The 16094-nt window shown below is 41.6% G+C and overlaps 1 protein-coding gene across 2 annotated transcripts in view; it reads right to left on the reverse strand.

Annotated features, from left to right (window-relative positions):
- Positions 1-7991: 7991 nt before the first annotated feature.
- Positions 7992-16094, reverse strand: part of THUMPD3 (THUMP domain containing 3) — a 41654-nt gene continuing 33551 nt past the window's right edge. For both annotated transcript variants that reach the window (XM_008069650.1, XM_021718391.1), the window contains 3 exons: positions 10791-10901; positions 9590-9713; positions 7992-8982 (listed from right to left, as the gene is read on the reverse strand). In XM_008069650.1, the coding sequence (XP_008067841.1) occupies positions 8830-8982; positions 9590-9713; positions 10791-10901 (388 nt within the window). In that variant the 3' untranslated portion in view covers positions 7992-8829. The remainder of the gene's footprint in view (positions 8983-9589; positions 9714-10790; positions 10902-16094) is intronic.

The following is a 16094-nucleotide window of genomic DNA, read 5'->3' on the forward strand; positions in this document are numbered from 1 at the left end:
TAATGAATTAAGAAAGGTAGATTTACTAAAGGGAAGATATGCTGTGAAGAGCACAGTGGCAGAGCAGCAGAGAGAATTTGCTGTCTGCCGAAAGTACTTCTAGTTTTGGTTTTCCTAGTGGCATACTGAGGACATACTTCTCCAAAAAAAAAAGAAAAAAAAAGTATCCCTGACTCCCTAGTCTTGAGGTTAAGAAACAGAATTATTAGACAACTGTTAGCACTGAGTAAGGTATTTAGGTTTGTTTTATCTAGGCCGGGGTTAAACTTGATGAATTATTCCTTCTCTGTTATAGAATATACCTTTTCTTGGTGACAAGAGAGACTTTCTGCCTTTTTTTAATTATAGTTATTAAAATGTGTTTAAGATGGGTTCTTCCCTGTTTACAATAGTAACATTTACAGATCATGTTTATAAAATTGTGGCGTTTTTTAAAATCACCTAATTCCAGCTCTAGTGTGTGGATTCTGCTCAACTCTCTCAACAGTTCTCACAGCCTTTTTCTATTTACTGGTCTTGGCTTAAAATCTCCAGATTTTGAGATATTGCTTACTTTAACAAAGAATAGCATCGTGTTTTAGTACATAGTATGTGCGAAAGCTAATGGAAACATAGGTAGAATAAATGAACTAGGAATAGTCATTGAGTGTGCCTTTTATATACAGAGTACTTGTAACTGCAGATGTAGTAGAAATAGCAAGAGAACTGTAATAAAGTGGAGCCTGAAAGTGTCAGCTTCAACCTGCTGGGCCCAGGTGATCCTTCTGCCCCAGCCTTCCAAGTAGCTTGAACCACAGGTGCACACTACCACGCCCAGCTAGTTTTTTGATTTGTTATCGAGAGGAAGTCTCAGCAAGTTGCCCAGACTGGTCTCAAAGCCCTGGATTCAGTCAGTCCCCTTGGCTCCACCTCCCAAAGTGCTGGGATTACAGCGTGAGCCACCATGCCTAGCTGAAAGTGGTTTCTTGAGATGGAATCTACTCCTGGTGACGATACTGTGACCACCGTTAAAATGGCAACAAAGGATTTTGAACATTACATAAACTTAGTTGATAAAGCATCAGCAGGGTGAGAGGGTTAACTCTGGTTTGAAAAAATTTATACTATGGGTAAAATGCTGTTACCCAGCATCTCATGCTGCTGCTAAGTCCTTTGTGAAAGGAAGTCAGTGTGGCAGACTAATTGACTTTCAAGAAATTGCCAGTCGGGCTCGGTGGCTCAGCCTGTAATCCCGCGCCTCTGGGAGGCTGAGTGAGTGGATTGCCTGAGCCCGCAGGTTCAAGACCTGCCTGGGCAGGCAAGACCTCATCTCTACAATAAATCAAAAAATTAGCCAGGCATGGTAGCATGCGCCTATAGCTCCAGTACGTGGAAGGCTGAGGCAGAAGGATCGCCGGAGCCCAGCAGGTCGAGGCTGCGGTGGCCAGGAGTGACCACTTGCACTCCAGTCTGGGCAACAGAGTGAGACTCCAACTCAAAAAAAAAAAAAAGAAATTGCCTTCAGCAACCATCACCCTGATCAGTCAGAAGCTACCATCAATGTGGAGGCAAGACCCTCCTCTACCAACAAAAAGATGGCTCACTGAAATCTCAGGTGATCATTAGCATTTTTACCAATAAAGTATTTTTCAATTAGACATAATTTTTCTGTGTACTGGGAAACCAACGAATTTGTGTGATTTGCTAATTTTAGTGGTCTGCAAATATCTTTGTGGTATACCTGTATATTTATATTTAGTGTGGTCCTTATGTATAAAAAACCCTGTTTTACAATAAAGATTAGGAAATAAAGGCTTAGTGAGATTGAGCAATTTTCTCATAGAAACACCAACAAATTGAGGGCCAAGAATTTAAACTGATCCAACTAGCAGGTGATATTCCTAACTATCTTGTAGTACTACTTTTTATTTGATGAAAACATTCTTTTAGGAAGTTTAATCTGGTTGCAGAAAACAGGACAGAAACAAAGAGATCATGGAGGTAGTTCTCTTGCAAAAGTTCAGGCGTGAAGTGATAAGAGTGATGGCAGTGAAAAAAGGGGGCAGTGCCTTCAGGTCCCCTCCCACTGTGGGAGCTTTTCTGTCCTCTTGATAAATCCTGCTTTCAAAAGAAAAAAAATGGGAAGGAAGTTAAAGGACTGAATAACCAGCTGTTAGTCTTTATCATACCACTTCTTGACTGGGCACGGTGACTTGCACTTGTAGTTTCAGCACTTTGGGAGGCTGAAGTGGGCCAGGAGTTCAAGACTAAGCAATTATAAAACTTGCCAGTGTGATGGCATGTGCCTGTTGTCCCAGCTACTTGAGAGGCTGAGGTGGGAGGACTGCTGGAGGTCGAGAGTTTAGGCTACAGTGAGCCATGATATGACCAGTGAATTCCAGCCTGGGTGACAAAGCAAGACTCCATAAAAAAAAAAAAAATCATTCCTACAGTGGATACGCCATTTGAATGTTAACACAGGTCTTATAATTGTAAATGATTACTAATTGTGTGATTTTTGTTTTTTTCCTACTTCTTTAGGTTGCTCCTTGAGGGAGGCAGGACTGCTTGTCTATGGCTGTATCCCTGTTGCCGAAACACAGGAAGGTCTGCGAGATCAAAACTATTTCCATAGTAACAAGATGCTTATGTTTTTTACTCATTCTTGCAAGTGAACAGAGGCTACACAATATTAAGGACATCCTCGCTGATGTGAATGAATGGTGCTGTACTTGAATTTTGTTAAGGTAATGGGTAGGTCTAGGTATGCATATTTGCTCTAAGAATTTTTTCTATCTCCCCTTCCCCATTTTTAGAAATTAACTCACTCTTAGGTTATGCCTTCAGTAATTTCTGTAACCCCAATACTGTGCAAGTGGGGTTTTGTTTTGTTTGGAGTTGGGGTTATGCTCTGTCACCTAGACTTTAGTGCATTGGTACTATCACAGTTTACTATAACCCTGACATCCTGGGCTTAGGTAATCCTTCTGCCTCATCCTCCCCAGTAGCTGAGACTACAAGTATGCGCCACCATACCTAGTTAATTTTATTTATTTTGTAGAGGCAAGCCCTCACTATGTTGCCTAGGCTGGTCTTGAAATCCTGGACTTAAGCAGTTCTCCTGTTTCAGTCTCCCAAAGTGCTGTGATTATAAGTGTGAACCACTGTACCCAACCTGCAACTGTTATTTTAAAATTGTATAGTTTTCTTTGTGCCTATGCACACTTAACATTTTGTCTTGTATTATTAATATAATGTCTTAAATATTTCCCCAGAACTCTCAAATTTTAAAATTAATTTATATTTTTCTTATCATTTAAGAATGGATCATTTGCTTTAAAAAGATAATACTACTTCTCTACTTATTAGTTATACCATCTATCTTTAAAAATGCCAAAAGGCCATGGCCAGTGTTTCATGCCTTTAATTCTACCACTTTGGGAGACCAAGGTGGGAGGGTTGCTTGAGCTCAGGAAATAGACCTCATCTTTACAAAAAGTAAAAGAAAAAATGTAGCCAGTGTGGTGGTGCTTGCCTGTAGTTCCAAGCTATTTGAGAGGCTAGGGCAGGAGGATGACTAGAATCCAGGAATTTGAGGCTGTAGTGCACTATGATGATAACTGTGAGCAGCCACTAGCACAGTGAGACCCTGGTCTTTTTTATTTATTTATATATATATATATATATATATATATATATATATATATATATATATATATATATATATATATATAGGGCTCAGTGGCTCAGCCTGTAATCCCAGCACTTTGGGAGGCCGAGGTGAGTGGATTGCTTGAGCCTGCGGGTTCGAAACCAGCCCAGGCAACTTGGCAAGACCTCATCTCTACAATAAATCAAAAAATTAGCCGAGTGTGGTAGTGTGTGCCTGTAGTTCCAGCTACTTGGAAGGCTGAGGCGGAATAATCACCGGAACTCAACAGGTTGATGCTGGGATGGCTGTGAGTGTGCTATGGCACTCCAGCCTGGGCAACAAAGTGAGACTCCAAATTAAAAAAATACATATTATATATATATTTATACACACACACACACACATATATTGCACAGACACAATAAGGTAAACCTTATCTGTAAAGACAAAAGAAACAGGACTTTAGGTGTGTGCTACTGTGCCTGGGCTTCAATAAAAGTTTTTTGTTGTTATGTTTTTGGAGATAGGAAGAGAATAATTTGAATAGTGTTGGTGCCAGCTATGTTGTGGCATCATTTAAAAATCATTCAGAGTGGTTTTTTTTTGGGGGGGTAAGGTTATCAAATATTTTTAATGTAAGTATGATGGTTTTGTTTTGTTTTGTTTTGTTTTTTTGAGTTGAAGTCTCATTTGCCCATGCTGGAGTGCAGTGGCACACTCACAGCCACCACAGCCTCGATCTGCTGGGCAGTCCTTCTGCCTCAGCCTTCTAGGTAGCTGGAATCAAAGGTGCGTGCCACCACACCCGGCTAGTTTTTTGATTTATTGTAGAAATGAGGTCTTGCCAAGTTGTCCAGGTTCGTCTTGAACCCCTGGGCTCAGACAATCCTCTGGCCTTGGCCTCCCAAAATGCTGGGATTATAGGCGTGAGTCACTGCCCCCAGCTATGATGGTCCTAACTATCTTAAAGAATAAGTTAATGTATTCACAGAAGAAACATACACAATAGTTGATAAACTTTTTTTTAAGTCGCATTGCTAGGTTGGGCTCAGTGGTTCAAGCCTGTAATCCCGTACTTTCAGAGGCTGAGGCAGGAGGACTGCTTGAGACCAGCCTAGGCAACATAGGAAAACTTGTCTCTACAAAAAATAAAACTTAAACATACCTGTAGTCCCAGCTTCTCAGGAGGCTGAGGTAGGAGGATCACCTGAGCCTAGGACATCGAGGCTGCAGTGAACTGTGATTATGCCAGTGGCACTACACTCCAGCCAGCCTGGGGGACACAGTGAGACCCCAACTCAAAAAAAGAAGTAGAATTGCAGAGTGTCTCTGCTGGACGAAAAAGCAAGCGATCACAGTAGTTCCACTTTTGAAAGATACAGCAACAACTTGTCAATAAAGATTTGTGTACAGACATAGACTCTGAGTTATTATATATAATACTGTATCTGTAGAAGGGTACACTTGTTCCTTGGCAACCTTAGGAGATTACTCCCCTGCCCCCTGACTCCCAGGACACCAAAACCCAGAGATGCTCAAGTCCCTTGTATAAAATGGTGTCATATTTGCATATAACTACACACATCCGCCCGTATACTTTAAGTCATCTTTAGATTATTTACCATTTGTAAATAGTTGTTACACTGTATTTTTTGGTTTTTTAAAAATTTATACTGGATGTTTTTATAATATTGTTGCATTAACATTTTTCAAATTATTTTCAGTCCACATTTGGTTGAATCTGCAGATGCAGACCCTGAGGATACAGAAGACCAGTTGTACTTATACCTTGTAATGTCTGTCATGTGGTACTTGACTAGTATTTGGTGGGCATCAGTATCACATAATAAAATAAATTCGTATATGTTGAAAGCTTGGCAACAAAAACATGTCCTGAAATAGTTAAAGTGTGGAAGAACATTTTTAATTTCACAGTTATCCTAAATAGCTATTTGTAATATTACATTTGTACTAGTAGGGGGATGGTAACAGTGGGTACAATTTCAGGCATCTTGGCACAAAACAAGGTATGACAATCAAACCATAGAAGTGATCCTTCAATGCATGGCACTGCATTGTAGTATAAACCCACCCCCCAAAAGACAAAAATGTTTCACTTAAGAATATCCTTGTGAGCCGGGTGTGATGGCTCATGCATGTAATCCCAGCGCACTTTGGGAGGACAAGTCCAGCAAATTGCTTGAGCCCAGCATAGGCACATAGCAAGACCTTGCCTCTACAAAACAGTAGCCAGATGTGCTAGCACGCCTATAGTCCAGCTCCTTGAGAGGCTGAAGTACAAGAATCGCTTGAGCCCAGGAGGTTGAGGCTGCAGTGAGCCATGGCTACGCTACTGCCTTCCAGCCTGGGTGACAAAATAAGACCCTGTCAAAAAAAAAATTAACCTGGAAGGTTAATGACATAATCAAGTGAATGCAGACGATAAACAAAAATCCAGATGACATTTAACAAAGTTGAGTTGCAAAACAGTGCCACTCTAATTCTTAAAATTATAGTTATATCCATGAAAATGCTAAAAGTGATTTTGTGACCATTATATTTAATTTTTTGTTTTAGTTTGTAATATAAAATATTGGTAAGCTAAGCTATTTGGGCCTCTCGATTTTTAAAAACGAAGGAATCCTGATGCCACGAAGTTTGAGAAATGCCTACACTAGCACAATGCACATAATTAACACTCAAATACCTGTTGAATGATTGGATGGAGTTTAAAAAATTACTCCTGGTATTAAACTTGGATGACTAAGATAATGGACATGTTAGGACAAGGAGCAGAATTTAGTGAAGGAAAGTTATGTTCATTTTGAGTTTTAAGTGGAATGTATAAAGCAAACTAGAGTAGGCAATTGGAAATACAGAATTTGGGATTGAAAGAAACCAGAATACTGTTCTTTCTCTTTTCTAGTGAAGACTTTCTATCATACATTCATTAAATAGCTGTAACTTCACAATTCATTAACAAACGTTAGCCCTTGGGCAAAAAAAAAAAAAAAAAAGTGTAAGGGATGACAGGGTAGGGCTATTATAAACAGTGGTACATTTTTTTCATATTGTGCAATGTACATTTAAAAATTTGGTATAGGGACCTGACCATGGTGTTTCCTCAGAACTTTTTTGTAATGTGTCAAGCTCTCTCAAACGTCTGGAAAAGGCTATCATGGGAATATCTTCCTTTTTTCTATGCCCAGTTCACTAATGAATATGAAAGTTTTTAGGTATTTGACAAACATCAAAATCTTCCCCTTCAGCCTTCAACTTACATTTTGGTCCTTGAAGTAGAGACGTGAGCCCTAATCAGGTGTTTCCCCTTTGAGCCACTCTCATAAACTCTCAGTCTTGGAATATAACTGTCTTCCTCATGAGATTTGTAAAGTCTTTCTCAATGTTTATACAGTTTTTCCCTGTCAAACATATTGACATTCATTCCCATTTCATGTTCAGGTTATAGATTCCCTTCTCCATCTTTTCACATTCCCATAAAAAGCATAACCAGGAGACCCACTTCAAAGGTTAAAAACCAAGGTCACATATTTAATAGATGGCACTGTCACATGTAACTCAATTCCAGGCTTTCTGAATCCTGCTCATAGCCCATTACCTATTTCAGTCACCAGATTTAAAAGGCCACACTAGGGAAGATGGCAAACTATTGCCTATTGTATATTTGCATCAGTTGAGTCATGTTTTTATTGCAGAGTCTAATAGGATCAAAGCTGTCCAAGGTTGATTATCTTCTTAAAAACTGCTAATGTACAAAAATATCAATTCATTTGTTGAACAAATACTGAATGCCCACTGTGGCAGGACTGTGCCAGGCAGTTTGGTGAAAACAGACATGGTCTGCTTCCATTGATTGCTGACCAACCCTCACTTAGAGATTTAAGTGGGTTTTTTTGTTTGTTTGTCAGAGGCAAAATGTTTTATGTTCTACCCATAAGTAATGTAGCTGGGCATTCTGGTAATGGGAATAAAAAACTGCTCTAGGATATAAAACCTTTATACATGCCTTATTTCCAACTCTTTATCAACTGTGGGGTAGATGATCAAAGAGAAACTAGACTAGGATTATTTGTTATACTGTTAATATGAACTGTTCTTTCATAAGGAAGGAAGTACTGTGTCCTTTTATTTTAAATGGAGATATCAAAAGGTAGTATATGAGTAGTACTGTTACATATTATGAACATGACTGAAAATCTAAGCTGAATGCAAAAAAATGCTCTAAAATAAACATATTGAGGTTATTTCATTCTCCACAAAGCTAAGCTGGGAAGGGATTACTGCAACTGGAAAAACAACAAAATGTGAATAGTGATCCAGAAGAAAACCAAGTACATGATTCCAAATTTAAAAGTGTTTTATTCAAAGATACAACAGTTTTGTCTCTAGACCTTTTAAGAAACTAATAAGAAAAAAATACTCTGACAAGTTTGTTTTTGAAAAGCAAAACACCTTTATGTACAGAAGCTTAGTTTGGCTTTTTGGTCCCATACCTTATCTAGCAGTGTACCTTGCTATTCACAAACAGAAATGTTCTACATTGCATTAAGAGTTAAGTATCTTTACAATCCCTTGAATAAATCTTAGTCCTCTATTTTAGTTGTATATATGAATCCAAATAACAGATGCATATTGTAATTTTTAAGGTAGATGGCAAACTTTCCTATAGGTCCTGTGATAGTTCACTTTGTCATGGGGGAAAACATTGTTTACAAAATGTAATAATACTTCCGTTTCTTGACACTGAGATGAAGAACTTGAGTAGCAAAGATGCATAGGCAAGGAAATGTGGCCTAAGATGTAACTATGTTCTCTTAACTTTCCTTTAGGCCAGGGTAGTTTTGGACTTGCCACAATGGTAAAGACTATAAACCTGAAAATAAAATCTTTTAAACTCAAATCCCAGAGCATTTTAGTAGACTTTTATCTAGGCATCTTTAAAGCATTTTAAGCAAAATACTAATTGTCCAGCTAATACCTCTTCAAAACAGCTTCCAGGAAGAACTCTTCAATTCCATCATATTACATTCACACCTTTGGCTAAGCAGGGTGAAGAGCTTTAGAATGGTTTACAGAGTGCAGGCTGTACTTTGGTTATTTTCTCAAAGCAACTTCTTCATGTGAACATTTCCAGTGTTGTGAAGTACAAATACTTTTAGTCCTCTTGATTATTTGCATTACCAAGAAGTTCCTCTTTCTCCATCTTGTTCTGAGGGATGAACAAAAGCTTGAGATGTACGTACCAGAACATAAACTGCAGCACGGAGACCCCCAATGTTCACCCAGACTGTGTCCACCTTTTGCCATACATGTCGCATTCCAGATAAAGCCTGCATACATACAAAAAGCATAAAAACAGACTGACAATTTGCTTCTAAACCAACTAGCAACTTAGCTGATAAGAAACACTAAAAAAACACATCCTATTCAAACTAACATACCCAAGTCCACTATAAAAGACCCTAAATTAGCCAGGCATGGGGCTCATGCCTGTAATCCCAGCACTTTGGGAGGCAGAGGTGAGAGGATTGCCTCAGCTCAGGGGTGCGAGACCTCACCTCTAAAATGTCATAAAAAACCAAAATAGCAGGGTATGGTGGCATATGCCTGTAGTTCCAGCTCCTAGGAAGGCTGGGGCAGGATTGCCTGAGCCCAGCAAGTTGAGGCTGCAATAGCTTTGAGCATGTCACTAGATCACCATAGATGACAGAGTGAGATTGTGACTCAAAAAAAAAAAAATTAGCAGGGCATGGTAGTACATGCCAGTTACTTGGAGGACAGGTGGAAGGATCACCTGAGCCCAGCAAGTTGAGGCTGCAGTGGCCATGAGCATGCATCTGTACTCCAGCGTGAGCAATAGAGTGAGACTGATTCAAAAAAAATTTTTTTTAACTCAAAAGCTGTTAAAGGCTGAGATTTTAAGCTAATGTGCAGCACCTTGGTAAAGCATTTTGTGTCCTGAGTAAGTAGCACAGCTCGGCCTGTTGTAGGTGTACAGACACGGCTCATCTCACGTAGGCACGCTGGATAAAGGTTCCAGTTTCTCTTCTTGGAGCCCATCCTATAAAAGAAGGTCTAATGAGTCAAAGATTATTACAAAAGATAAATATCTAGGACTATCTGAAAAGAGGATAGTTTCATGCATCCTGAGGCATGAAAAATAAGTGTATTTTTAGAAATGAACTTTGCCATTACATGTCAATGAAATAAGCTATCTTGAGTTAATAGTTTAGAGTTCTGAATCAAAAATTTTTGGACAACTATGTTAGTTACATAACCTGTCCTCTTAATGACTATAATAAGCAGCCAAACGCCAGGTGAGGTGGCTCACATATGTAATCTGAGTGCTTTGGGAGGCAGAGGAGAGAGGATTGCGGGAGTCGGGTTCGACACCAGCTCGGGCAACTTGGCAAACCCTCGTCTCTAAATTAAATCAAAAAATAGGAAGGGTGGTGTGCGCCTGTAGATACAGGCTGAGGTGGAAGGATTGCTTGAGCTCAGCAGGTCGAGGTTGTGGTGGCCTTGAGTGTACCACTGTATTCCAGCCTGGATGACAGTGAGTCTCAAAAAAAAAAAAAAACAACCAAACTATATGAACCAAACAAGTGATTAGAAATCATTTATAATAAGAAACAGAATCAGAATCAAGTCTTCCTTAACCTTTGTGTATAAAATGCCATTATGTAATTCAAGAATGGGCTAGAAACTGAATAACAAGTAATTTTAAATGTCCAGAATCAAAATGTAGTCAGTACATTTTGATTTCTCAGTAGAAATATAATGGCCAGGCTCGGTGGCTCAGCCTGTAATCCCAGCACTTTGGAAGGCCGAGGCAAGTGGATTGCCTGAGCCCGAGGGTTTACCACCAGCCCGGGCAACTTGGTAAGACCTCATCTCTACAATAAATCAAAAAATTAGCCTGGTGTGGTAGCGCATGCCTATAATTCTAGCTACTTGGAAGGCTGAGGGAGAAGGATCACCTGAACCCAGCAAGTCAAGACTGTGGTGGCTGTGAACATGCCACTGCAATCCAGCCTGGGCAACAGAGTATGACTCCAACTCAAAGAAAAAAAAAAGACAAGTGGATACTAGTATAACAGGTGGAAGTAAACTCATTTTTTAAAAATCCAATTCCCACCTTTTACCAAAGGGCAAATCTGTTACGATAATATCCACAGAGCCAGTCCTCAATGGCAGATTGCAGATGTCCCACTGAACAGCATCTATGGGCAAGCCCCAGGATGATTTGCTGTGGAGAAAAAGGAAAGGTGTTTCAACACAGTGTGAAGCATGAGATTTTTCCTGAAGAGATTGCTATAGCAAAATATAAAATGCTAAGAAAAAGGCTGAGCACAGTGGCTCACATTTACAATCCCAGCACTTTGGGAAGCCAATGTGAAAGGATTGCCCGAGTCCATGAGTTCAGAACAGACCGGGTTACTTGGTGAGATCTTATCTCTACAGTAAATCAAAAAAAAATTAGCTGGGCATGGTGGTACACACCTGTAGCCCCAGTTACTTGGAAGGCTAAGGTGGAAGGACCACCTAAGCCCAACAGATCGAGCCTGCAGTGGCCATGAGCGTGCCACTGCACTTAGCTGGGTGACAGAGACTCCAACTCAAAAAATAAAATGCTAAGAATATCAGTAAGAACATCAACAACTTAAATTTTTAAAAGCATAAAGGAAGAAAATATAAGGTCTTAAGATTATAAGGTCTTGGCCGGGCGCAGTGGCTCACGCGTATAATCCCAGCACTTTGGGAGGCCAAGGTTAGAGGACTGCCTGAGCCCACGGGTTCAAGACCTGCCTGGGCAACTTGGCGAGACTTCATTTCTACAAGAAATCAAAAATTAGCTTGGCATGGTGGCGCGTGCCTGTAGTTCCAGGTACTTGGAAGGCTGAGGCAGAAGGATCGCCTGAACCCAGCAGGTTGAGGCTGCGGTGGCTGTGAGCATGCTACTGCACTCCAGCCTGGGTGACAGAGTCAAACTCCAACTAAAAATAAAATAAAAAATAAAAGATTATAAGGTCTTACCTAGTACAATGATTGAAACAGAAAATCTACAAAAGTAATGAGTAGGTTTTCAAAATGATTAAGATTGGCTTTCTTTTTTTTCTTGGGTTGGAGTCCATTCCCTCACCCAAGCTAGAGTGCAGTGACACGCTCACGGCCACCAAAGCCTCGACCTGCCAGGTTCAGGCGATCCTTCCGCCTCAGCCTCCCAAGTAGCTGGAACTACAAGCATGTGCCACCACACCCAGCTAATTTTTTGATTTATTGTAAAGATGAGGTCTCGCCATGTTGCCCAGGCTTGTCTCTAACCTGTGGGCTCAGGCAATCCTCTCACCTCTTAAAGCGCTGGGATTACAGGTGTGATCTACTGCACCTGGCTAAGATTGGTTTTCAAAAAACCAGCAGGGCATAGTGGCTCCAACCTTTAATCCCAGCTACTCAGAAGGCTGAGGGGAGGATTGCTTGAGCTAAGGAGTTCAAGACTGTAGTGGGTAATATCAAGTATCTTAAAAAGAAAGAGATATCGACTTCTGTGTCATCAGCAATTTAAGCAAACAAATTGAGGCCAGGCGTAGTGGCTCAAGCCTGTAATCCCAGCACTTTGGGAGGCTGAGGCGAAAGGATTGCCTGAGTCCAGGAGGAGTTCGAGACCAGACTGGGCAAACTGGCAAGACCTTGTCTCTATAATAAATTAAAAAAGAAGAAAATTAGCCAGGCATGGTGGCTCACGCCTGTAGTTCCAACTACTTGGAAGGCTGAGGTAGAAGGAATGCCTGAGCCTGGCAGGTCGAGGCCACAGTGGGCATGAGTGTGCCACTACACTCCAGCCTGGGCCACAGAGTGAGACTCCCACTGAAAAAAAGAAAGACAAAAAACAGATTGGAGAAAAAAGAATTGTAACAGAAACAGAACTGTAATGAAGACTTAAAGTGTTGAAGCAGTAAAAAAACTTATTGATGAAACATATGGCCAGGTGCAGTTACAGCTACTTGGAAGGCTGAGGGGGAAGAATCACCTGAACCCAGCAGGTAGAGGCTGGCTACAGTGGCCATGAGCTTGCCATTATACTCAAGCCTGAATGACCGAGTGAGACTAGGAAGGAGGGAGGGAGGGAGGAAATCAGAACACTAAAGGAAAGGTTATGAATATCTCAATAATAAAGTTTGGTGGCCAGGTACAGTGACTCACGCCTATAATCTCAATTTGGGGAGGCCAAAGTGAGAGAATTGCCTAAACCTGCGGGCTAGAGATCAGCCTGGGCAACTTGGCAAGACTTTCTCTCTACAATAATAAAAAAATTAGCTGGGCATGGTGGCACATGCCTGTAGTTCCAGCTACTTAGAAGACTGAGGCAAAAGGATCGCCTGAGCCCAGCAGGTGAGGCTGTGGTGGCTGGGAGCATTCCACTGCCCTCCAGCCTGGGTGACAGAGTGACTCCAATTCAAAAAAAATAAAGTTTGGTAAGTATAAAACACAGACATGTGAAACCTGTAAATATACAGGTAATTATTTTAAGATTATAAATGAAAATATATGTACCATACTATATAAAACAAGGCCAAGAAAGAAAAAGTTAAGATAAAAAATACAGATGGCAGAAGAAAGAATAAGTACAAATGATTTAAATCCTCTCCACTGGCCGGGTGCAGTGGCTCACGCCTGTAATCCCAACACTTTGAGAGGCTGAGGAGACAGGATAGCCTGAGCTCAGGAGTTCGAGATCAGCCTTGGTAACTTGGTGAGAATTTGTCTCTACAGTAAGTCAAAAAACTAGCCAAGTATGGTGGTGTGCACCTGTAGTTCCAGCTACTTGGAAAACTGGGGTGGAAGGATTGCCTGAGCCCTGCAGGTTGAGGCTGCAGTGGCCGTGAGCATGCTACTGCCCATAACCAGGGTAAAACAGTGAGACTCTGACTCAAAAAAAAAAAATTCCTCTCTATTAAGGCAAAGCAACGAGTTTAAGAAACAAAATGTAGCTGGGATCGGTAGCTCAGCCTGTAATCCCACGTTTTGGGAGGCTGAGGTGAATGGATTGCCTGAGCCCGCGGGTTCGAGACCTGCCTGGGCAACTTGGCAAGACCTCATCTCTAAAATAAATTAAAAAATTAGCCACGTGTGGTAGTGCGCGCCTGTAGTTCCAGCTACTTGGAAGGCTGAGGCAGAAGGATCACCGGAACCCAGCAGGTCGAGGCTGCGGTAGCCAGGAGTATGTCACTGCACTCCAGTCTGGGCAACATAGTGAGACTCCAACTCAAAAAAAAAAAAAAAAAAGACTCTCTGGTCCTGTATCTTAACCCTACAGAATCAAAATTTGTGCAACCGAGTGAGACTCCAACTCAAAAACAAAAAACAAAAAAAAAACAGTACTCAAAGGCTGGGCTTGGTGGCTCAGCCTGTAATCCCAAAACTTTGGGAGGCTGAGGCAAGTGGATTGCCTGAGTCCATGCGTTTGAGACTAGCCTGGGCAACTTGGCGAGACCTCCTTTCTACCATAAATCAAAAATTAGCCGGGCGTGGTAGTGAACACCTGTGGTTTCAGCTACTTGGAAGGCTGAGGTGGAAGGATAGTTGAAGTCCAGCAGGTCGACGCTGGGGTGGCTGTGAGTGTGCCACTGCCCTCCAGCCTGGGTGGACAGAGTGAGATTCCAACTCAAAAAAAAAAAACCCCAGTACTCGCAGGTGATTCAGATGTAAATTCATGTTTGAAAAGCACTATCCCAAAAACTAGATCAGTGAGACAAGTATACAACCAGTGACTTAGAAAGTGACAAAAATAGAGAAATGGCTATAACTGTGGTATTTCTATGCAATGAAATGTTATACAGTCATTAAAAAGACTGTAAGGCAGGCTCGGTGGCTCATCCTGTAATCCCGCACCTTGGGAGGCTGAGGTGAGTGGATTGCCTGAGCCTGAGGGTTCGAGACACGCCTGGGCAACTTGGTGAGACCTCATCTCTGCAATAAATCAAAAAATTAGCCGGGTGTGGTAGCGCCCGCCTGTAGTTCCAGCTACTTGGAAGGCTGAGGTGGAAGGATCACCGGAGCCCAGCAGGTCGAGGCTGCGGTGGCTGGGAACGGCCACTGCACTCCAGTCTGGGTGACAGAGTGAGACTCCAACTCAAAAAAATAAAAAGACTATGTAAAAACAAACTTAGGGCCAGGCTCAGTGGCTTAGTCTGTAATTCCAGCACTTTGGGAGACCAAGGCAAGTGGACTGTCTGAGCTCACGGGTTTGAAACCAGCCCAGGCAATTTGGTGAGACCTCATCTCTATAATAAATCAAAAATGAGCCAGGCGTGGTAGCATGCGCCTGTAGATCCAGCTACTTGGAAGGCTGAGGCAGAAGGATCGCTAGAGCCCAGCAGATCGACACTGGGGTGGCCACAAGTGTGCCACTGCCCTCCAGTCTGGGTGACGGAGTAAGATCCCAACTAAAAAAAAAAATTTTTTTCGACAGCACTATGGGAGACTGAGGCGAAAGGATTGCCTGAGCCCAGGAGTTTGAGACCAGCATGGGCAACAGGCAAGATGTTGTCTCTACAATAATAAAAAAATTAGCCAGGTATGGTGGCACTTGCTTGTAGTTCCAGCTACTTGGAAGGCTGAGGCAGAAGGATCACCAGAGCCTAGCAGGTAGAGGCTGTGGTAGTCGTGATCGTGCCAATGCACTCCAGCCTGGGCGACAGGATGAGACTCTGACTCCAAAAAACAAAACAACTATACAATATTATTCCAATATGTGGGGGGAAAGATAGATTTATAAAGAGAGAAGAAAAAGAACAGAAATAAAAAGTTACATGTTACATTTGGGTAGAGAAAAACTTTTGAAAAAATATTTTTTTTAAGTCAGGGTCTCACTCTGTTGCCCAGGCTAGATTTTTTTCCCCCCCTTAAGATGAATTCTTGCTATGTTGCCCAGGCTGCTCTTCAACTCCTGGACTCAAGCAGTCCTCTGGCCTCAGCCTCCCAAAGTGCTGAAATTACAGGTATGAGGACTGTACCCAGCCAAAAAATGTTGTTATATTTAATTCTTTTAATTTCTAATTTTTTAGAAGACAGAGTCTCGCTGGAGTTCAGTGGCTCGATCACAGCTTATTGTGACCTCATAATCCTGGCCTCAAACCATCCTCCTGCCACAGCCTTCCAAAGCACTGGGATTACAGGCATAAACCACTGTGCCTAGCCAAAAATGTTTTTTATTTTATTTTTTTTTGAGTCAGAGTCTCACTTTCTTGATCAGATTGGAGTGCAGAGGTAGGATCATGGCTCACCACAGTCTCAAGTTCCTGGGCTCAGGCAATGCTTCTATCTCAAGTAGCTAGGACTAGAGGCACTTGTCACCATGCCTGACTATTTTTGCAAAAATGTTTTTTTTTTTTTTTGAGTTGGAGTCTCACTCTATCACCCAGACTGGAGTGCAGTGGCC

The sequence above is a fragment of the Carlito syrichta genome, unplaced genomic scaffold (genome assembly GCF_000164805.1).
Source record: "Carlito syrichta isolate Samal-C Ts95f unplaced genomic scaffold, Tarsius_syrichta-2.0.1 Scaffold312152, whole genome shotgun sequence".
Classification (NCBI taxonomy): Eukaryota; Metazoa; Chordata; class Mammalia; order Primates; family Tarsiidae; genus Carlito; species Carlito syrichta.